The sequence below is a fragment of the Fulmarus glacialis genome, unplaced genomic scaffold, assembly GCF_000690835.1.
Source record: "Fulmarus glacialis isolate BGI_N327 unplaced genomic scaffold, ASM69083v1 scaffold3561, whole genome shotgun sequence".
NCBI lineage: Eukaryota > Metazoa > Chordata > Aves > Procellariiformes > Procellariidae > Fulmarus > Fulmarus glacialis.
In genome coordinates this window covers 13,658-36,825 of record NW_009193227.1, presented here as the reverse complement: position 1 = coordinate 36,825, position 23,168 = coordinate 13,658, and the positions used below count along the sequence as shown (strand labels likewise).

Below are 23,168 nucleotides of genomic sequence, written 5' to 3'. Positions count from 1 at the left end.
ATTCTATGATTCTATGATTCTAATTCAGAAAGGGGACGGCAGCACCACTGACCTCCAGCAACGATGCCGCAGTGATTAGTGATGCCGACTGAACAACCTCGCAGGCGTCCAGGTTGTCATAGGTCCGAGCTGGGGGAAGAAAGGCAGAGGGAAAACCATCAGCAAGGGATGTGGCTCTGTAGAAGGTAGATGGGGTGAGGGAAAGGGTCTTTCTCCACTGCCTCCGTGTGATGGCCGGGCAAAATCTGGCCATCAGAAGGGAGAGAAAAGTTCATGCAGCTGCTGGAGACCTGCTGCTGGCTGCAAAGGACCTGTACTCTGCTCTGCCAGCCACCCTAAATGACTGATGAGCTAAAAACGTTTCTAGCATGTCAGTGCTTTAGGCTTCTGTCTTCCAAAGAGGCTTTTTAAATCACTGAGTCATTTCTGATAGCAGGGAGGTTTGGTACCTTTACAAAGGCATACCCAATCACACATCCTCTTCCCAAACAGTCTGTTAGTCTCTCCTTGCCAAATCTGAGTCTACTGAATGGCCTCGGGCCATATTCGACCTCCCTCCATTCAGAAAAGGTGGATGTCACCGAGCATACTGGAGTCTGGCAGCCCTGCAGAGTGGGCAAAAAAGGTGGATGTCACCGAGCATACTGGAGCCTGGCAGCCCTGCAGGGTGGGCAGGTGGACTTATTCCTCCCTTCTTGTCCTTACATGCCACAATAAGCACCTGAGTCCCTGGCATGGCACCACGGCAGGTGGTCTGGATACAGCCCTCCGCCCCTAAGCTTGGCTCCCTCTCACCGTGCAGAATGAAGAGTAGAAGTGTGCTGGACCACGTCCCTGTATTTTGTCCTTTTACCTTCATACTGCAGGTTCCCCATGTGCAGGATGGCAGCCAGCAGCTTGGAGATCTCCCAGTTCTCCGTGTCGGTGAACATAAGGACCTTCATTGCAGAGCGGATGTTGGCGTACTCCTTGCTATCATCTCTGCCATCGCAGGTTGTGCAGTTACCCTGGGGAGGCGAAGAGGTCGCACAATGCATGGGGTAAAGCAGAGAGCATCTGGGTGTAACCCTAAGCCATCCAGGGCTTCGCCCTAAATCAGTAGACATTTTGTTTAAGGGATGAATAAGCAAAAGATGATGTTGAACCTGAGGATCTGGCTCTGCGCTTTGGTGTATACTATGATTTGGTGCTCAGCCTTGTGACCTGCACGTACCCTGCTGTCCCCAGCTACCCTGTGTCTGGCTGCAATCAGCAGAGCAGAAAAAGCTCCCGGAGATGGAGATAAAGAGCAAGAAGGAAATGTGCTGGAGGGTCCCACCGATCCAGCGAGAAAGCTGGGTCCCAGCCTTGCTGACGATGGGCCAGCCTTAATTACGCCTGCTTCTACCAGCTCCTCTGGATTGTGACACTGGGGTATAGGGAGCGGGGCTGGAGGTTGCTGGCTCGGTCAGACACGTGGAGCAGAGACAGCTCAGCACCATAATGCGCCATCCAGCCATGCGCTCCTCCCTGTCCATCGCTGCTGCAAGAGCATCGGGTCATATCTAACACCCTGGTTATTTCCAAACAAGTGACCTGGGCACCAAACACCAAAACCATCCAAGCTTGTGTCCTGCTCCACAGGAAGAGTGGAAATAACCTGGTCTATGCAGGTTAAGGGTTTGCGCTAAGACTGTGAGGGTTGCAGTGGTGGGACAAAGAAGTCCCACAAACCCTGTGGCTAAGACTCGGGAAGGTCATAACCAGCAAAGCAGCTCTTGGCTGTGGAGGAAGCACCTCTTTCTTCTTTCTCCCTTGCTAACAAGCTCTCACCACATCACCCCACCAAACCTCTGCTTCGCTGCGCTCTCACCATCGCAAGGTAGTTGTAGTCCGTGGCTTTCCCAAGACCCAGCTTCTTCTTCTGCTCCATCGTCATTCCTCTCAGCATGCAGTAAAACACGTGGTAATTCCTCTCGTCCTGGGCCTGCGGCAGAAAAGCAAGCGTCAGCTCTGCGAGGAGAACGGCACCGCAAAGGTCGACTGACCGAGTGCCCACTCCCACGCCTTGCAGGTACATCGCCTTACCTGCCTGCAGACCCGGGACTTCTCCAGCAGGTACTGCTCAATCTTCGCCCCCTCGATGGCTCCCCTTTTGTTGAAATGGATGTCGATGTACTTCCCAAATCGGCTGGAGTTGTCATTACGGATGGTCTTGGCGTTCCCGAAAGCTGTGGGGAAGAATTGCAGTGGGTTACAGAGGACCTGATGCAAGGGAGGATCATGGAACTGGTCTCATGGGCAAAAAAACGTAATCAAAAGAGCAAGGCTGAGAGGGTAAAAAGCAGCCCCCAAACCTTTCCCTTAAGTTTGGCTGGCTCAATTTCATCTCAGCGTGGGGAGACAGGATATACCGTAGATGACTGTCCTTGGGAATACGGAGAGGAGCACAGAGAAGGAGGCACGGGAACGGGGTGACCTTCTCCAGGAAGAAGGGCTAGGACAGCAGGATTTTGGCAGCAGCCGATGAAATACAAGAGGGTTGAGCAAGGCTGGCAGGAGGATGCTGCAGTGTGCGAGGTGACGCTGTGCGGGAAGTGACAGAGCTGGTGGTGAGTGATTTGGTGACTGAGAGGGTAAGTAAAGAGCTCATCCTTTAGGGAAATACAGAGGGACTAAGCCAACCTCTGGCGGGAGACTTCTCCCTGCAAACAGATTGTGTGCAGAGAAAGGTACCCACGTCCATCCTCTGTGTGGGTGTAGACCGCTGGCACGAGCGCCCTGGCCAGCATGTCCTGCCTCCAGGGTTCTGGCAGGTGACGGAGATGCATTTGAAACACAGAGCCTCTCTTCCCCTCAATCCTAGCAGCGATGAAGTGCATGTTCAAAAACATCTTGTGTGCATGCCATGCACCGTGATGCTTTACAATGCCAGTGGTCAGGCAGCCCTGCGGTGCCCCGAGAGCCTCGTCGCATCTTCATGCCACGGCTGAAGGAAGCTCCAGCGGAGAACAGAGAAGGAAAGCTCAGCCAGTGACTTTCTTGTCTGCTCCGCTAACATTATTCACGGAAAGCAGTTAGGATATTCACATTTCCATTGATTTCTAGGGGGCTATTTACCAAGAAAAGCACTGCTCTCTGTGAGTAGCAGGAGAGGTAAAAATAATGTTATTCTTTAAGGAAAATGCTATTTTTCTGCATAAGTGGGAAAGGATCATCTGGCATCATATTGGGGCCAGAGGGTCGGATCACCTATTTAATTTATAGACATCCAATTAAAACAGTGGGGCTGACCACAGTAACAGCTTGCCAATGTACCTATTAAGGCCACGAGCCGATTCTCGTTATCTGGTTCTTTCTTGAACTACTTTTATTTCTTTTTCTGCATTCTGCTGCCGTTCACTGGTCTTGGAAGGAAAACGTGGGGTTTACTATTGTGTATTGCCAGCACAAGGTGTTTAGTCTGTGAATCTCTGGTCAAATTAATCTCATGTTTTGCTGAACCAGCAAAGAATAGGAATACGTTTTTTGCAATTATAGTCAAATAAAACAAAACAAAAAAATAGTTAGTGGAATATGCAGCATTTACAGAATATTGGTGCTCTGCATACAGTTATAATTCCAGCACTGGAAGAGGTGGTGAGATTTTTCAAAAGAGCTTTATGTATTTGGTGATCAGCATTTTTTAAATCCCAGACTACACAGAGAATTAAGTAAAATTCAGGTTTCTGTTTTGAAATTCTAAAAAAAAAGAAAGTCATGATTTAAGTGGAAAAACCACATTTTTCAATTTTAAGTGAATAAAAAACCTGAAAAATATTTCAGGTCAACTGAAATGTTTCGCTTTCAACAATAGTTGTCAAAAATATTAATGGAAAATTTGAGAGCCCAAATCAGAGAATATTTGTCTTGTGAAAAATAAATTCAAATGGAAAGAAACCAAATATGCTGTTTAACAAACGTTTACATCATTGCTTTTGATTTTTTTTTTAAAATTTGTCACTTTTTGAAACTCAAAATACAACAAAGTGACTTACATATTTTGTGGTTGCTAAATCTGAATTTTTTTGCCAGCAAAAAAATGCTTCCATCATCTGAGGTCTCACCTTCCAAAATGGGATTTGCCTCCAGGACCTGCTGCTCAATCCAGGAGTGCTGACCACTGATGGCTGCCAGGAACTGCAGAATCAGTTTTGTGCTTTCTGTCTTCCCGGCTCCGGATTCACCACTGCAAAAACAACAGGAATCGAGGTCAGTGAAAGCCCTGCTGCATGCCTGCTGATGTCCCTCTCTCTGTCTCCAAAGGGACTGATGTCTTTGTGCCTATTCTGCTAGAGCAAGCAGGACGAGGCCACTAAGGATGGATTTCCAGCATCTCAAGGACTGGTTGTAGGAGAAATGGTAGGACACAGTACCAGACAGCTTCCAGCCAAGATCCAGATTTGTTTTCCAGTCCATTTGGCCCAAACTGTTACTTGGGTTTGGGTGTCTCCAGCAAATACCATCATTCAATCAGCACTAAGAAGGTCAGGAAGCACTTTCAGACAGTGCTTTTCCAGGTATCATCACCAAACCATGAGCCTGTGGTCCAGGGGCTAGCTGGTCCCATGGGGCATCTTCATCATCAGTCTTGAGCTGCCAAAATGCACTAGAAGGCAGACTGTGAAATGCTGCCTTTTAGTGGCAGGCACTTTCATAGGTCCCCTAGGCACGTCCTACCACGGGGCAGGTAGGAGAGGAGAAGATCATGGGGCAGGAAGCAAGAGTTACTCCCCAAAACTTTTCTCTCCACTGAAAGATAACTTCTGTTGCAATGGCACGAGAGGAAGGGCTGGGCAGAAATCCCTTGGTGTGAGTCTGTCTGATGCATGGGGTAGCCAGTAGAAATGATTGAAATGGACCTTCCTGGTGTTCAGTAACCAGCCCTGGCCCCACGGCCGACTTGCCTCACTTCTCAGGGTTGGCTGGCCACTGGCACACTGCATCACACCTGGTCTTGACTCTCCTCTGGGCTCCATATGATGCTTTTTTAGCCCTGCAAGGTCATCATTACCACATGGTCTTTTTAGTTCCACGTATCTGAAATACTGTGCATGGGGTGCTCCAGAGAAATGTGTTTGTGCAATGAAACTTAGGGTAGGCATGCCTTGGAGGGAGGTGATGCCCTGAAAGCATGCAGGACTGTTTGAGGGTTCAAAACTCGATAGGATAGCGTTGGAGGGCTGAGGGAACCAAATCTGGTTCATACCACCATTTGGGATAGACACTGGAGTGAACTATGACCACAACCGTGACCGGGCATTTCTTGGAGCCCAAGGTTGACCAGTCCAGAGCAGAGCCATGCAGGGAGACACCAGTTCAGCAGTGTGAACAACCACAGGTCCAGTGATCAAGCTTGTCCCTGCAGAATGTATAGATTTTTGCATCTTTGATGTCTGTAGGAGTATTGGATTTAAACTTAAAAGGGGAGGTTAAAGTTGAATGTGAGATTTATTGGGTAGTAGGATAAGTACCAAAGGATCGATAAAGCGTCTTTACTAGGAACAGTGACTGCAAACAGAGACCACCTCTGCACTGGGAATATGTGGATGGAAGATCTAACAGGTCATTCAAATTTCTGATTCTATTTGATAAGCTGTTCCCTATCACCCACGTTGCAGGTGCTCAGCATCCGCTTTCAGGATATGGGCCATTTGGAAATTCACCAACTCACCTTATGATACAACACTGGTCCTTGTTGTTGCGCTGCATGTTGAAGTAGCAGTTGTCAGCAATTGCAAAGATGTGTGGTGGCATCTCGCCAATCTTTTTGTTGGTGTACAGGCGTATCTGCTCAGGTGAGTAGATGGGTAGGAGCTGGTAGGGGTTTACTGCCACCAGTATTGAACCAGTGTATGTCTGGAGAAGAAGCACATGAAGGTTTATGGGGACAGTGAGATGTAGCTGAGAGGCTTTGGCAGTTTGGATGGAGTGTGGAGGCCAGAAAAATCAAGGTTTTTCAAAAGCTGGATGAAAAATGATGTTCAAGTCGAAAATGCTTGCAGGGTGGAGCCTGGAGCAAAATTGGAACAAAAGTCCCGAACTGTCTAAATCAGTTCGTACTCAGCCTTGCTCATGCACAACATGGATTCAAGCCTTAATTCATATTTTGGATGCTCCTCAGCTAATTCAGAGTTTCAAGTCAAGCTCATATTTGCAAAAATATCGCCAGAGCCAGCACATATCCATATATATTTATTGCATTGCACAAATTATGAGAAACTAGAGGTGAAAGGGACCTGGAGACCATTGCCCTATCTCAAAGCAGGACCAGCTGGATCCAAACTATTCCTGACAGATGTCTGTCTAACCTATTTTTAAAAATCCACAACAGAGCTGCTAAGTCTCCCTCTGCAATACGTTCTTCTCTACCACCTCTGCCTAACCAAACCTCTCCATGCTGCAATTTAAACTCGTCCTGTGCACATGGATATGGCCCACAAAGTACTGACATATCCCTTCCCAGCTATTTCTGAGTAATTTTTGGAAATGGCCTTTTGTCCATCCCATGCTCTCTGTGGCACTCAAACGAGCAAAGCTCTCCTGGGCCTTGGGCAGCAAAACACTTTGTGGTGTCTTTCATCTTTGCTCTTTCATTTCTGCCCTTCCAGAAGCCATTTCTCTCAAGTATCTCAGCAAAGGACTCATGACCTTTGTCATCTCGCTCAGATGCAGCTCTGCGGTTAGGAGGTTTGGCCACATCCCAAGCTCAAGGCTGACAATAAGGATCTCCTTCCCCAACTTCAGCTGCCTAAAAGTTAGCGTGTAGAGCAAGCGAGTCAACAGGGTTTCATCTTGGGCTAACCAAAGAGCATGAGATAAAGGCTCGTTTCACTCCATGACTTCAAAGGAGCCGAGTCACCTTCTCTAAGTGAACTTCTGGAAACTAAAGTTACAAGATTAATCTCACCTTTCTTTCCTGGTGGGACCAGCTGTGAAAGTGCCCCCACTGCTGCATATATTCTTTTCAGGGGGGAAAAAAAAAAAAGTAATTTCAACATAAAAATAATCCTTCTGGGTTTTCAGCTGTGTGGCCTAAAACCAACAGTAAGCTTTTGGCACAAAGCAGCAAAGTGGCACAGGCAAGGATGCAAGTGAACCGAGAAGAAAATCTCTCTGTGCTCTGCTGGCTGCTCCTCTTCTTGTGCATATTGCAAACTGGCTGATGAATAAAACAAATCTGAGCTATTCCTCGTTTCTGAAGGCAGCAAATTAACTACCGCTGCTGGGGAGAGGAGTGGAAAGGGAGACCTGGAGACACAAGCTGGCAGCCCCATGTCGAGTTTGTCCCATCGAGCCCAGTTTCCCTCAATCATCATGGAAAGGGCTTGAGTGCAGTGAGATGATAATTTGTTTGCCACCATCTCCGCAACTCTTCCCACCAGCTCAGGCTTGCTGAAAGGCAGCCAGTAGATGGCAATTGTGTCCTACAGCAGGGACGCTGAAAGCCCTTAGGGACTCACCACTTTCTAGCCTCATGGCCAACACCAGAGAGCAACTTTCTGTTTGAATTTACAGCGGTAACTGAGAAAGGATACAATAGTCTTCCCTGTAATAGGGGGTTATGTGCCAGTGAAGGCAAAAAGCTCTTTAAGCTCAAGAAAAAAATTGTCACAAATCCAAAGGGTAGAAATTGGCTGTGAAATCATGTAGACTGGATGTCAGAAGAAGAAAGCCCTGAAATAGGGGAGCAGAGAATTCCCAGAACAGCCTTCCACAGGGACAGAGCAGGTAAGCTTAGTGCTCAGAGAAGCACTAAGAGCTCAATTTCTGAGTGGTATTATCATAGAATCATAGAATCATTAAGGTTCGAAAAGACCTCTAAGATCATCTTATGTCACCAGGATCCCCAGTGAACCCCAAGTCTTCTTCCAGTCCCGGCTGAGATACTTGGAAGACTGTTTTCCTCTTCATAATTTATTGCCAAGTTAATTTTAGGGACATTTCCAATCTTCCTTTAGCCTCTTTTCGAAAAAACTGACCCTCCGCAGAGGTCTGAAATCCCTGTGTTTCAACCCCGCTGGTCTGCCCTGCCCCAAACGCAGCCAGTGAGACTTTTGAAGGAGTTAACCATTTGAATGCTTTCTGGATGCTCTCACTGACCCTTCCCTTGTGATCCACAAAACACACTGTCAGCATGAACTCTTGGACTATTGCTTGTTTTTGTAGGTCATTCCCAGTTGATAAATACTCACAATTTGCCCAGTTCTCACAGTTGACGGCATGCAAAATGTTGTCCACTTTGCTGATGAGGGTCCAAAGGGCACCTCCAAGAAAATATTCTCTCTCTGGTTTCTATTGCTGGGTGAAGGCAAAGCCCTCCTGTCTTGGGAAATAAAGCTTTACCAATAGGCAGGGGCTCTGCCGTAGCTGACCACAGGAACCACATCTCAGTGCAAATTCATTACTGCCTGCATGACCTACATTTTAATTAGCCCCAAAGAAATCCTTTCTGAACCTGCTTCCCTTGCTACCCAGAACACCACGGCTGACTTCATCTGGATTTTTATAGGGTTAAAGCTCTACCAAACATTACTGCCTTTTCGCAACCCTTAGAGAGCAGCAGCAGGCAATGCTTTTGTCTCCAGGTAAAGAGATTTAACCTTACTCACGAGTCCAAACTCCCCACCAGATGCTCTTGCTATTCAGCATAGTTTCTCTTAGTGCATGCAAGCCGAACCATGGGCAACAAGCCCTTGTGGAAGCTTTTCTCATTTTGCTGCGGAAGTTTCTTTCCTTCAAGTGGAGGTCATTACTGAGAAGCATTTACAGCTTTAACCACATTCACAGACTGGGGACTTTCCAGCTCTGGGAAGGTGTCACAACTTCACCATGAGGGCCAAGCTCTGCAGCAGAGAGGATGATGCTTTCAGTGCATTTGTGAAGCAGCAGCAATGGTGGTGCAAAGTAAACGAGAATGCCACAATGGTGAACAGAAACAAGTGATCCAGTGGAAGGCATGACAGCGATTGCAAATGACAGCGCCAAGAGTCATACTTACCCTCCCGCCGCAGTTTGTCTTACGAGTAAAATGTGAGGGAGGAGAAAAAGGAAAATTATATTTTATTAGAGCAGAATTACACCCTCCTCAAAGCTAAGGGGATGAGGAAACAAGAGAGACTGAAGACTCATTGGAAAAGTCATCCTCTACTCAGCAGGCTCAGAAATCCTTCCAAACAGTGAAGGTAAAGTCACACTGAGCTTCACCATCTTTAAGATAGAGCAAACTATACCCCAGAAAAAACACCTCAGGGGACTGGGTATCCCTACCTACATGGCATCCATACCGTACCTTGGCTTTGCAAAACTGCCATCAATATTTACGACATTTGACACAAATCTACTCCTCCTAGTGCCATCACTCTTAAAAGATGAGATCTAAAGTTGGGTTCCTGAGCCTCCAACAACACACGTGTAGACAGGGGTGGTTTACGTGCCTCTCTGTCAGGCTATGCACTCTATGTCATTTTGAGAGTGTCACTCTAATTTTGAGATTACACTAATTGCTGCATTGTGCCCAGCATCGTGGGTTGGCACTCCAAAGCCATTAGTGGTGTGGAGCAATCAAGGCACAGTAACCTGGAACCGCTGTGATGCAAATCCTTTTGTGGGATGTGGCCACCCCTTATGCAGCACCTTTGTAGGACATGGCTCTGTCACCGTCAGACCTGAAGAACTCGCAGAGAAACCACATTGTTATTGAGTCACTTCAGCCCACGCTTACCTCCAGGTTAGCAGCTGCCCTTTGCATTAGCCCTTATTAGTATGACGCTGCCAAAGAACTTCTGCCCGGTGCTCATTTGTGTTCATAATCTCCCTGGATGCCTGTGAATAGCTTGGTGAGGGAGCTCAGAGGCAGAGATTTCGTGAAGGAGCTGAGTGTATTCACAGGCAATCTGATATTGCACACATGAAATCTTATCTGAGGACCTCTGTTCACTTAGTGAGGCAACAGGCGCTTGCCTGATGACATAGAGACCCCAGGAGAGACACATGGACACCACTGAAAAAATACCCAACATGATCCCAAGAGATTTCCCAGATACCAAGAGAGAGCTGCAGGAATCCACTTGGTACCAGCGCAGGGTGCCCACAAACAGGAGAAAAAGGGGCAATGCTCAATGGATAAATACATGTTCCCTGAATGAGCCAATCAGCTACAAATTATTGGTTATCTGTACTTCTCGGGTGGCATTCAGGTTGCTTGAATTTAGTTATCCACGTGAGTACTACATCTAACCTTGAAGATGGACATGCTCTGAGCTGGAGGAGGTTGGACTGTAGACCTCCAACCTGAACTTTCCTTTCAACATAAACTCTTCCGTGATACCCAAGCCCCAGCCAGCTCTAAAGCAATCCCCTCATCAGCAGGCACCTATGTTTGCATGGCTGAAAGGCAGTCTTGGCTCTGTTGGCTCCATTGGTATCTCTGGTGACTGCTGTGGGTGCTTAGTGCACATGGAGACACCACCTCAAGTATTAATTTGGCCTGCTAACTTTTGCTAGTTTATCATTATAAATGGCTGTGGCTCCCTGAAGGGAGCTCCGGGGAGTAACTCAGTTCATCTAATGTGTGAATCATTTTCTGGTCATGCCTTTTTCTCTAAACTGACAATACAGGGGACCTAGACATCATGCACAACAAATAAGGTGCCTTGGTGAGAGATGAATTTGGGGATCTCTATTCTCCTCCAAGCTTTGGGGAATTAGGAGTGCCTTTTCAGCAGCCATATCCCCTTCCTCTAGGATTGAAATCCATCTCTGAAAGAAGAGATGGATATCTTCCAGAGTTGGGGACAGGGGGCTGTCAACCATATGAACAGCCTATGTAACAGTGGTGTGCTCTCCATCACTGCCCAGCTCTGAGTCAAAACCATCCTTTCAAAAGGCACCGGACATCAAGCAGAACAAGGAGACTTGACAGATAAAATCCTGGATATGGTCTGCTAGCTTATGCTATCTGGGAAGTCAGACTGTACTGCAATTCCCTCTGGCCCGAAAATCTAGTAGTCTCTAGAGCCTTTTAAAAATTAGATTCCCAGGTGGCTTTGGAAAGGCCTTCAAAGGCACAGCAGGCACTTACCTGAGTATCTGAAAACTGTAGGATTTGAGAGCAATACCAAATTTCCCATATTTGCATAGGCTGTTTGAATACATTAGCTAGTGGCAAACAAACACACGTGCTCCTCGCTTTTGCTCCAAGACTGCGCACCAGACTACACAGCATATAGCACACTGATAAAACCGGCACGGAGACTCGAATGCCGACTCTTGTCCTGCTGGGGAGGTGGCCTTTGAGATGTTCAGTCAGGGTTTCCCACACGTGGGTTCCCTAGAGCTAAGGAGAGCGGGGGGGGTGCAGCGCAGAGCAAGGGGTGGAGGTGGGGAGGACACTCACATAGATGAGGTGTTCCCGATAGCGGATCAGCAGGTTCCTGAGGATTCCTGCCTCGTTCAGGTCCCCCAGGCGGATCATGTCCTCCACTCCATGGATGGAGGTGGGATGCATGGGTTTGATGTGGCTGGCATTCTGCGGGGAAATCCAGTGCTCCTGGGAAAAGAGCGAGGGCAGAGAAAGATAAATGAAATTAGACACCACTGGGATGAGAGGCAGAAACAGCCCACCCCAGATAGAAGGACCAGATGGAAGAACATACACGGGAGAGCATTAGCACACAGGCCACAGCTTCTATTCCTGGTACATGGCAATTACTAAGTTGAAAGATTCCTAGCAGAAGAAGGAAAATATCTTTTGGTTTACTGGAGCAGCAAGCGGCACGAGACACAAGCCTGGCAGAAGCATCATCCAGGGCAGTGTGGACATCCAGCACATCAGGGGTGTTTTTAACAAATAACAGGTTTGTTCTTCCCTTCACACAACTACATTTTCACATCACTGGTTAACCCCCTGCCACAAAATACTGTTGAGCAGAGAAAAGATAATTTAGAAGAGGAGGGAGGGACGCAGAGGGGTGGCAAAGTCACACTTTTATTGGCAGACTGTCCTTTAGACTGATCGCTTCTAGAGGGCTTCAAAAGCCACTACAAATTGGATTGCTGAACCAAATCTCTTTCTGCCATCCTTGAAGGGAATGACAGCACTCACAATTATCTCGGGCTGGAAAATAAAATTATAAAGGACAGAGAACCTCCTCTGGCCACCCTCTGCTTGTGATATAGATGTTCCTCTAAAAGAGCCACCACTGCACAGAAGTAGGGGTGGGAAATTGAAGGAGAACCAGTGTTTGGGCACATCCTGTGTTGGCAGGAGGTCAGGAAGGGCTGGATAACAGCAGAGGAACAGCAGGTCGAGGTGGGTTTGCTCAAAGCACTATCTAAATGTGTTTTGGAGGCCCCTGTTATCATTGTACTCAAAAAGCCCCTCAACTTTTCACTCCCAGTACCGCCACAAAAGTAGGGACACAACATTATCTTGTCCTTACAAATAGAAAACTATGGCACGGTTGATTCCCAAGGACGTATGAGAAGCCTGTGTCAAAGTCAGTCATCATGACCCCATGACCCCTGGCCTAGCCAGGCCCATAGAGCTGAAGAAGGGTCATCACAACCTTTCGTACGTACATTGCCTTCATCATCCACAACCTGGATCTGTCCAGAGTCACACAGTTTAACCACCGCTCCAATGGGAACATCGAATTCTCGCCCGGTTTTGAGGTCCATCCACACATAATCCCCCTGGAACCAAAGAGAGAACAGTTACACCCAGAGCTGCAGAAGGTTCAGCATCCCCTGGGGTACAACATGCTGATGTTTTGGACCCAAATGATTGGTACAAGTCAAATTACTTCTTTGTAAAGCACAAACCAGCCCTTTTTCACAGATGCTCAGGAAACCCCCTGCAAGGTGATAGCATGCTCCACACAGCATACATCCACTGTACGATCTCTCCGTTTCATGAGCTCGTGAGTGGTTGTCGGTCACAGACTGCACCCAGCAAGCAAGTTACAGAGCAGTGATGCCGGGCAGAAGAACCCACCCAGGTAGAGGTTTCCCCTCTGTGCAATGTACAAGCCTAGAAAGTCACGCTTAGGAGATGGTTTTGAGCTTTGGAAAGCTTTGTCTGGAGGCTTGTGGCACATTTTTTCCTTGCAGATAACCACTATCAAATATACATTCCCCTACCTTGGAGACTGGTGAAAAGAGGATGACTAAAGAAGGGTTAAGAACATACCAAAGGGGTAGATATATATCTAATTCTTCAGGAGGTCTCCCAGCTACAGAGATTTGTAGGTGGGCTCTTCGCCTTTAATACTTCTCAGTGGATTTTATCTACCGTGAGCATGTCCAGTTGCTTCCTGAAGCTGTGCAAAGTTTTAGCATCCATACCCTCGAAGAGTTCAGCTACAAATAGCATGAAAGCTGTGTCCTTTTGCATGTTTCAGATGTGTCACCTCTTTCATTTGAGACCTGTTTGTTTTCATTTTGGAAAACACAGCAAGCAGTTGACCCCTATCCACTCGCTCCATGTCACTGGTGATCCTATAGACCTCTTGTCAGTCCTGCTGGGCTGGGACTATCTGCTCATCAGCTCTGTGGATATTAAATTACTCGAATGCAAAAAGGCTTTTAAAGAAGCTGCTTTCCTCACTACAAAAGCCAACCCAAAAAGGACCCAAAACTAAACTCCCAGGCGGGACCCACACTCTTGGAAAGAAGGCAGAATTATTTGCCACCCCTAATGTCGATGTGAAGAGGTGCTAAAATTGGGAGCCACATAGTTAAATTACTGTCAGGCATGTTTGCAAGCAAATGTACTTTTTCATGCATCTGGGTTTAATTTTGTGAACTTGTAGCCCCACCTAATGTCACATTCCCGGGGGCCAGCTCCACTGGTACCTACTAAGCACAATGCAAATGCAATATCTACTTTCTGAAGTCCTGAAAAACTGCTGGGAGAAGGCAAAGTGAAAAATAGGAGGGATCACTTTGCATGTGCTCTGATATAACCCCTTTCCTGAGCATCCACTATCGACCGCTTCTGTGGACAGACTATTTATAGATTTGGTTTGACCCAATGGGCTGATGAACAACCTTCAGCTCCTCTCGGGGCAGTGGGAACTGGAGACATCCAGCAATATAAAACATGGTGAAACGTTCACCATCCAAGTCATCGCTCATCAGGATTTCTGAGAGATACTAACCTGTGAGTGCCACAGGGATGTAAGGCTATACCCAGGGACCCACACATGGAGAAATACTACACATGAGGAGGCCCCAGCCATTTTATGGTAGACTCTACCCTTGGCAGCTGCTTGCTAGGCTTCACCTCGGATATCAACAAGGTCATCCTGCTTACACGGAGCTCAGGATCCCTCCCTTAGTTTGGGTTTTCTTTTCCTCAGAGGGTTGTGCTACAGCACTGTTACAAGTATCTTTCCCCAGCTCATAAAAAATACAATATTCAGATCTTTTTCTCATTAACTGCCTTACCCTCACATCCCATAACTCAATTAAAAAGAAAAAAAACAACTAATGAATGCAGTAAGTCATGCACAGATACATTATAAACCCACTTATATTAATATTTATTTCTTAGCTCCTTTGATCCAAGGCTCTCAAAGCATTTCAGAGTGTTCAGCACCGTTATCCTGGCTGCAGAGCTGGGCAAATTCGTGCACAGGGTGGGTAACTTGATCAAGGTGTCAGCAAGAGAAGAGCCAGGTTGCTCAGTCCCTGCTCAGCAGAAAGCCCTTCTGACAGCTCAGCAGCTGCGTAAAAATTGCTCTCGATCAAGAAAACAAGAATTGTGATGCTGGTTTTTTTTAAATCTCTAATTTTGAATAGCTGTAAAAGCAGCCTGCTTCATATGTTCTGTCACCATACAGCCGAGATAAAAAGGCAGTCTGCTCTCCCCAAGGTAAATTGATACTGTGCTACCACTAAGACAACTCCTGTGCTTTGCCTGCCTAATGCACAGAGCACTCGTCCCCTCAAAATGCTCTTTCTAAACACATTAAAGCGGAGTTCCTAATACTGGTGAAAAAAGCAAGTCTTATGGGATGGGCTAAGCTGGTAAGCTCAGAAAGGTCTGGGGGAGTTAAAAAATAACATCGCTGAAGAGTGCTGACCTATTTCCTTCCCTGACTTTAATGAATTTGATATAAAACCCATGGAAGTCAGTTACACTCCTTCCACTGATGCAATCACCTTTGGATCAGCCCAAAAAGCAGCAGATATATTGGGGATTTAAGGGCAAATTGGGGTGATTCATGCATTTACCAGCTTGGGCAGACTGGCTTATAAGTTGCATAACCTGCCTCATGCCTGGACTAATGCAGTTTATTTTCTAACACACACGACAGAGTAGTGGAGAAGTGAGAACACCACCAGTCGCTTTACAGTATCAACATGGTCCAACTCTTCCTCCTCAACACAGCCGCTGGGTGCTAGTGTCCTTCCAAACGCTCTGGGGCAGACCCTCAGCACCTCACAAGCTATGGGCAGCGACAACCCAACAGCGGCGCAAGAGGAGGGAACACCACGATGGGTGCACACACAGATCAACACAATTCATGAAGAGGATCTTTAGGAGGAGCTTCCAAATGTAATGAGCAAGGAGGTTGCACCACAGGGCAGCTACAGCGCTTGGGGGGGAACAAAGACTCAGGAGGAAGGTGAGAGAAGCTGGCACAAGCAGTATGAGGATCCCATCAAACGGCGAGACCGATTTCAAAGCAGCCTGAAAGCTCCCAGCCATGCTCAGAGTCTGGGACCCCCTATCTTACCGCTAAAATGGTTGCGGGCTTCAGGGCCTGGTTGACGTTGCGGAGTAGTGTCCATTTGCCCTGGTCTCTCTCCTGATCTTCCACCACCTCAGGACATGGCTGCACGAAAATGACCTTCTTCCTTTTCAACATTTCCAAAATCTTGCAGTGGTATTTGTTCTTCTCTCTGCTTTCCACATTTATTCCACCACGAATGTTAGACAACTGTCGCCGGTTTGCTTTACACCTCCAGCGTGACCATGCCTGCTGCTTGCAGGGCACCCTCTGACCTGATTCACAATACAGCTCTTGGTAAAGATCTTCTCATAGCAGAAAAAGGAGAAGGTCTTCTCCACGCACCAGCTGTGGTCCTCCACTGGCCAGCTAGCACGCTTGCTCCATAGAACCGGTGCTGCAGGATTCTCAAAGCAAACTGAACAACTTTGCTTCTCTTCACTTAAGTTCTTCCAGTCTCTCCAGTAAGGGGTGACACTTGGTCGGAGACCTGAAGGACACTGCAACCACTCGTTCTGGAAAAACGACTGCAGGATTAACAGGAAGCCTCTTCATTTCCCCGTGACTTCTCTCCGTTACCTTCCTTTCTTTGTGAAATAACCATCTGCCAGCTTGAGGACTTTCAGCACAGAACACACTCGGGTGCTTATTAATCCACAAATGCAGTCACTCCCCATGCAACACATGGCACTTAATTAACCTAATACCTTTACGTACCAAATTAACCAAAGCGCAGCGGGAACTCAAAACCAGAGGCCATCTGCATTTTCTTTAAACTGATCCCCTTGAGTAGATCCATAGCAACTGAATTTTAAATAATTGAGTTGAAGGTGTTCAGAGTAGCACAGCCTCTGTGCCTATAGGTGAGAGGAGCACCTGGGCTGTGGATGAAAATGTGCCGAACATGAGGACCATGGAGATAGCGAGGTCGCACTGACTGCTCTACAGACTCACTTCTGCAATCTCTCCTTCTGTGCAGGGAGGACTGTTCTTGTAAGGGCTAATCAGGACTGCTGGCCCAACCAGAAGAGTGCAAGACATTTTACAGTCACCCCAGATTTGCTTTTTCCTGTCCTATCTTAGATGCACTCATTTTCATCTAGGAAAGGCTTTTCTGCTCATTTAGAGAATTTAAGACCACTCTAGCTGGGCCCCAGTCTCTTCCATGGAAATTTTGAACCTAACTTGGCATCATTTGTACAGACCAGAGCAATGCATGACTAGATAGTGGTGCAGCTGCTAAGCTTCCCATGCCGTTCTCATTTATCATTATTTTAATGCAAAAGTCTACTGATGCCTTGACTCCACAGGGTTTTGAATCCATTCATCCATGATGCAGAGGATGTATTCTTGGTGAAAAGTTATCTAGAGGAACAAAGACTTTATAGGTCCCCTTGATGAGACACAATTACCAAGGACTAACGTCACATTGGACATTAGGAAAAATTTCTGTACTGAAAGAGTGGTCAGGCCTTGGAACAGGCTGCCCAGGGAAGTGGTGGAGTCACCATCCCTGGAGGTATTTAAAAGACGTGTAGATGAGGCGCTTAGGGACATGGTTTAGTGGGCATGGTGGTGTTGGGTTGACGGTTGGACTCGATGATTTTAGAGGTCTTTTCCAACCTTAATGATTCTATGATTCTATGATTCTATGACAACCATAGACGATGGGTACATCAAACTCATACCGCGCTACTTCTGCTCATCAGTGAACAGCAGTGACAACAGTGAGGCAATCCTTGCCCAAGGGACAGATAATGGATTAATAACTTCATAGGCTTAAGCCATATTATAAAGCCCCGAAACAATAACGTGTCTAAGTCTTGTAGCTGTGCAGGTGATTTAAGGAAGAGATCGAGTCTCATGGATAAGGCAGCAAGCCAAAATGTACATGAGAAGCAATAGTAACGTAGGGAGAAGGAGACACAGATCATACGTAGCAATCTCACGGGAGATGTCTACCTCCAGCATGTCCTGAACACACAGTGCTATAGATGACTGCATTTTTGCTCCCCTAGAAAGTACAAGATCGATGTCCAATCAAAGCTAATAATCAATGAGAGGATGCACGTGAAAGGAAGGACTGAATAAATGTATATAAAGGGACCCTTAGGATGGGCTTTTGGGATTTGGGCTGGGTCCTACAGATGCTCTTTGCTCATCAGCACACCTTTCCTCACTGCCATACCACGGTAGCTGGAGCAGTGTGGGAGCAGCAGATCTGAGAAAGAGCAGCCAGTGTATTTATCTCACTTTGCACCGGAGCAGACATTACGCTCATTGCTCAGCTGCACCCTGTACCATATTTCTGAGGCTGTGTATCTCTGTGTGCTGCCAAGGAGTAAACTAAGGAGCAGAGGAGTGGAATGATTTGCCCTAGTTTATCCGTGGAGAAAGTAGAGATGGAAGCCCAGAGGGCTGAATCCGGTCTCTGCAGTCCTATTACATGAGCGTGCTTATTTTTTCCCTGATGCTGAGGCTGCTGAAGGTCTGTAATTTCACACACTTCCATTGCATATTTTTTGCATCGCTCCTCTGCTAGCAGGAGATTTTCTGGGGACTTGTTAGGCAAAAGTCACGCGTGTCAGCCAGAGGCACTTGGTGTTTGCAGGGCTGTCTGTCTGAATGGCCCGAGCATGCTGCCTCCTGGAAATGGGAAATCCCATCCCTCTGAAGGGATGACCCGGTTTGGAAATCAGCCTCCTTTCTGTATGCATCAAGGGGCAGAGCAACAGCATTAAGCCTCCTATCAGCATGCTTTTTCTAAGGGAACGTGCTATGCCTTATGTGGGAAACAAATAAACACACTTAGGACAATAAGGGGAGGGACACGATGGAGGAAAACAAGCCTTTAGCTGGCTGGCAGCCCGTCAGCAATGCCATCCGGTTTAGATTACAGCTCCCTGGGGTAACATTAGACTCCTCACCGCAGAGAGAGAAGTATGAGCCCGAAGAGCCGCGCTGGACCCTGATCTGATGATTTACTATACCTCTGCAGCAGCAGGCACAGCTGAGATCAAGGTCCTGCTGTGACACACTTTGTGCACACGCATAGTAAGGGGCAAATGCTCATCCTAAGGAACTGATGTGACCCAGGCAATAGGTTTATGCTGCTGCTGAGACCTGAGCTCCCATTAAGTGCTGCCGTGGCGGTGCGGACCTCACTGCTGGAGAAAAAAGGGAAATACCGCCTGCGAGAACCACCCTCACAGCAGGTGAACCACCCGATTTAATGAAAACTTGGGTTTCTTTGCCCCAGACTGTTTTTCAGACCCCAAGAAAATGCACCAGACACTGCCAGGGCTGAGGAGGTGTTCTTGAGTGGGTTGTTTTGCAGCTACCGCTGAAAAGCTGAGTTATTCAGTGAAACAGGTCAGGTGGAACTCAACTAACCCAGTGCATGTGTCCACCTCTGAGCAAGACATCCAGATCTTTGCTAGATGATCATTGCAGGTCCCTTCCAACTGAAATACTCTATTCTATTCCATTCTACATTCAAGGGAAAGAAAGAGGCACTTCTACGGTCAACCTCTGCATAAAGCAGGTATTTAAACTAGGTCAGATGATGCTGACCTAAAGGGGTGTGCGAAGACAACAGTTTGGAGGTAGAAATCTACAGTACAGGTGTCCAAAGCTAGCTAAGGTGGCTCCTACCCCTAGCGTGGGGGGCCCTAAGGGCTGATATTCAGGTAAATTGCTGAAGGATATGGAAAATCACTGGTTATCAGAGGCTGTCTGCGGACTCAGGTCAGCAGCGCTCCACCGATTACTCCCTGCAGCACTAAACTTACTTTTCTAAAACAGGAAAGATGATACCCTGCAGAATGGCCGTCAATGCACCGTGTGGGCCATACCTCTGACAACTGATGTAAAACAACCTGTTTATGCAGCTTTTTTTTTTTTTTTTTGGAAACGGGCATAATCACATACCCAGGTCTCCAGAGAGCTAGATCCAAGCTGAGTCCTTTATTTCCTTACTGCTCGTCTTTGAAGCAGAAAATCCTTAATGCACACAGACACAAGTGCAACATAGGCATTCCCCCAGCTCCAAATTTCAATGTCACTTGGAGAGCAGACTGAAATCTAAATGTATTGGTGCATCGCCGCATATTATGCCAGCGCAGACCTCCAACAGCTACCTGAATCCTTCGGGCAGTATAATGTCTGTGCTCTACTAAAAACACATATCACCTCTAGATATCACCTATCTGATTCAATTCAGCTCTCGATCACACGGGTGTACCCTGCTCGGTTTAATGGAGCTTCTCCTGGACCCACAGCTGTGCAACCCAGGGAGGAATTAGGACTGCTCATCTCTATTCTTTGCGCTCATCTTTAGTTGCGCAGTTGCCACCAGCATCAAGAAAAGGTGAGAAAGGAAGAAAAAGCTTGAACTTCTACTTAACAACAAACCGTAGTGCAAGAAACACACATGCTGGTAGTCGTTAACCCTAATAATTTTGCTGTTTCATGAATAAATAAGATTCTCTTCCCAATTTCTCGTAGCACATCAGGCACCAGCTGTCAGCCAAGGTAACATGCTACACACAAAGGCTTTCTGAAGCAAAGGCAGAGATGCAAGAGGAATCGTTAAATAATTCAATAATCAATGCACCGCTCGCTCATCCTGTAACTTCGATACTCACAGGAGGGAAAAAACCAACCCACGAACGTGGCACCCATCCCAACATTTTCCCATGTAGTGCTGAGGGATAGTCAAAGGCTCCGGGAGCAAAAATGATGGATTTAATCAGGTTTGCAGAGGTGCAGTCCAGCGTGGTGCAAGGAGGCTCAGCTCCCATGATGTCTGACCTCATCCCTGGCTTTTGGCAAGGAGCTTGTCGTTGACTGTTTGGGACTTCTCAGCTCAGCAGTGGGTTTTAAGCATGCAGACAAACACGGAGATAGAAGATTTAATCCGTGATTCCTACGGCATTACCGTCACGGGCAAAGCGGAGAATCCGGCAATCCGTTGGCATTACAAGCAGATTAGGCTTGTCACCCACCCAAACGCTGTGCCAGAGCACCGCGTACCAGGTCTCACACAAAAAGCTGATGGCCACCGCTTGGGATGTGATTGCAAAATCTGCTAAGACGCAGAAGTGGGACAGGAAATGAAGACTGAGCCTTTTAGCCCCGTGGCTGGGTCCTGTCCTAAATGCAAATGGAAGAAATCCAAAGGAAGATGACAGAGCAATCATAAGACGTACAAATCTGGAAAATGGGAGAGGGGAAAAATAAAACCAAGAGGAATCAGCGGGGGAGCACTTTAGGATAGGAGCATGTAATTTAGTAGCGTTACACCGAGACATACTCCTTCAGGTCCTAGGAGTAGAGAGGTTGCACCGGTCCCACACTGGGAACTCTCACATCCACAGCTGGGGGGTGCGGCTAAGAGCTCCCTAGTTTGCAGTGGGGGGTACGATGGAAACCGCTTGCCCTTAGCCACCCAGAAGCAAAGATTTTGGACATTTTCCTTTAAATGCATATTGTTCTATATATCAAGATTTAGGAAGGTGGGGTTAAGGGAATGCAATCTCCTTCTCTGAGCACGATTTGGGAGGGATGCTGGTTCCAGCAGGTCCCTATGGCCAGACAAGACAGCTAAGCTTTTCATGTTTTTTTACAAAGTGTTTTGCTGGTTTAGCCCCTGAACTGATCAGGCAACCAACAAAGCCCCGGTGAAGGAGCAGGGAGAGCAGCAGGAACACACAGCTGGCAGCACGGCTGGGGGAGCGGAGCTGCTGCCTGTGCAGGTACCTGCTGTGGCATCGCCGAGCGGCGCTGATAGAGGCTCTGCCTCGCTCATGGATGAGCTTTATTCCCCAGGTGAAGGCAGAAAGCGGTTTGATTTGATTAATGAAAGAAGAGTGCCAGCTGATGAGCACGAGTGCTACAGAACTATGCAACAGATGGAGGTAATCAGGTATTTCCACCCAATGTTCTTCTGCCTCTGAGGCATACAGCCTTTTCAAGATCACAATGATTCACAGAAAGGACACAGTTTGAATTCCAACATACAATACCGATGAAGGGGAAAAATAAAAAAAAAAAAAGATCATACACGGAAATGTAAATTGGAAGGGATGTTTTTCATCCTGGCTCAGAAAGGCTATTCAAAGAAGCCTAAAAGCAACCACATGAATTCAGTTTTTTTACCTGATTTTATTCCTGGGGAAAAAAAACAAAACAGGATTTTTCCACCGTCTGTGATAAAAATCTCTTTTACTTTTCTTATGCAATTTGTCAAATTCTTTTTCAGAGTTTCAGCTGGTGGAGGCAGCTTCATCTTTCGTGCTGTGGGAAGATCCTTTCTCCTTCATTTCTTGACTTCAGGCTCCTCCTTCCCTCCTCCCTGCCTTTTCATAACCTCACTGAGATCTAGTCTGCAATTAGTTCCTGTGTACCAAATAGATGTGGGACTATTGTAATCTGCACAGCTATTCCTGCATAAACAGAAATGTGGACATAGTGCAAAGAAGTGCTTAATGCTAGTAAAAATGTATTCTTTTCCCATATAGGAATAATCTATACTCATGTAAATGCAGTTTTCCCAGCAGAAACATATCTGTGCTAAGAAAGGGTCTGCATTAGCTAAAGTGGCACTAATATGTCTAGACAAGCCCTATCATTTAAAATATCCTGTCTCATATTTCGAAATACTGAGTGAAAGGGGAGTAATGCTGCTTTTCCTTCACTGCCGCACCGGATCTGAGCAGCACTGCCCTTTTTCTACACCCCTTTGCTTATCCATGAGGGTTGTCTTGGTTACTGAGGAGAGTGAGGGATTCTGGAGGAAGGTTAGTTTGCAGCTCAGTCAAGAGCATCTTGGGGGAGTTTGTGATATGACTGCTTAAGGGAGAAGTGGACTGCGCCAGGGGTGTGTTTGAAAAGCCAATTCCTGAGAGGAATGAATGGCAGGAGAAAGCATAATGGAAAACAAAAAAAAAAAAATCATGCTGGCAATGCTTGTGGTGCAATCCCAAACGTCTTGATACTGGTTTTTGTTCTTTAGGTGCCAGCCAGAAGGATGCAGAGATGCTGCAATACAAGCAGCGTCCTTCCAAAAGGAGAAAAGATACTCCCGGATGTCAAAAAAACTCTTGAGAACATGAAGCACCTGCACTTTTTGTTATCAGGTAACAGATAACAAAAAGAATCCTACTAGTATTTATTAAAACCCAGCAAAATCATCCATATTTCATTGCTTGCTTCATGGGTTTGGAGACTCCAGGGTTGGCTCCATGCAAGACCACCCTTGAAATGGAAACCAAGAGCAGATTGGTAATTGCAGCCACTTGCCTGGATTCTTCAAGCCCCTCTGCCTATTGTGTTTGGAAAAATTCCCAAATTGCTGGTGGTGGGTCCTTCTGAGGGAGGAGGTGGAGCCATGGACTCCCAGCAGCACAA

At 46.9% G+C, this 23,168-nt stretch overlaps 1 protein-coding gene across 1 annotated transcript; it reads right to left on the bottom strand.

Moving 5' to 3' along the window:
* Positions 1-52: 52 nt before the first annotated feature.
* Positions 53-15,896, bottom strand: LOC104083753 (unconventional myosin-VIIa-like; the record flags this gene model as incomplete). The annotated part of the gene is made up of 9 exons (XM_009587362.1): positions 15,765-15,896; positions 12,601-12,714; positions 11,417-11,569; positions 5,693-5,877; positions 4,086-4,207; positions 2,068-2,210; positions 1,853-1,966; positions 854-1,007; positions 53-129 (listed from the first exon to the last, which is right to left on the bottom strand). Coding segments are annotated over exons 1-9 (1,194 nt in total), but the record flags the coding sequence as incomplete, so codon positions are not given.
* Between the last annotated feature and the right edge of the window lie 7,272 nt (positions 15,897-23,168).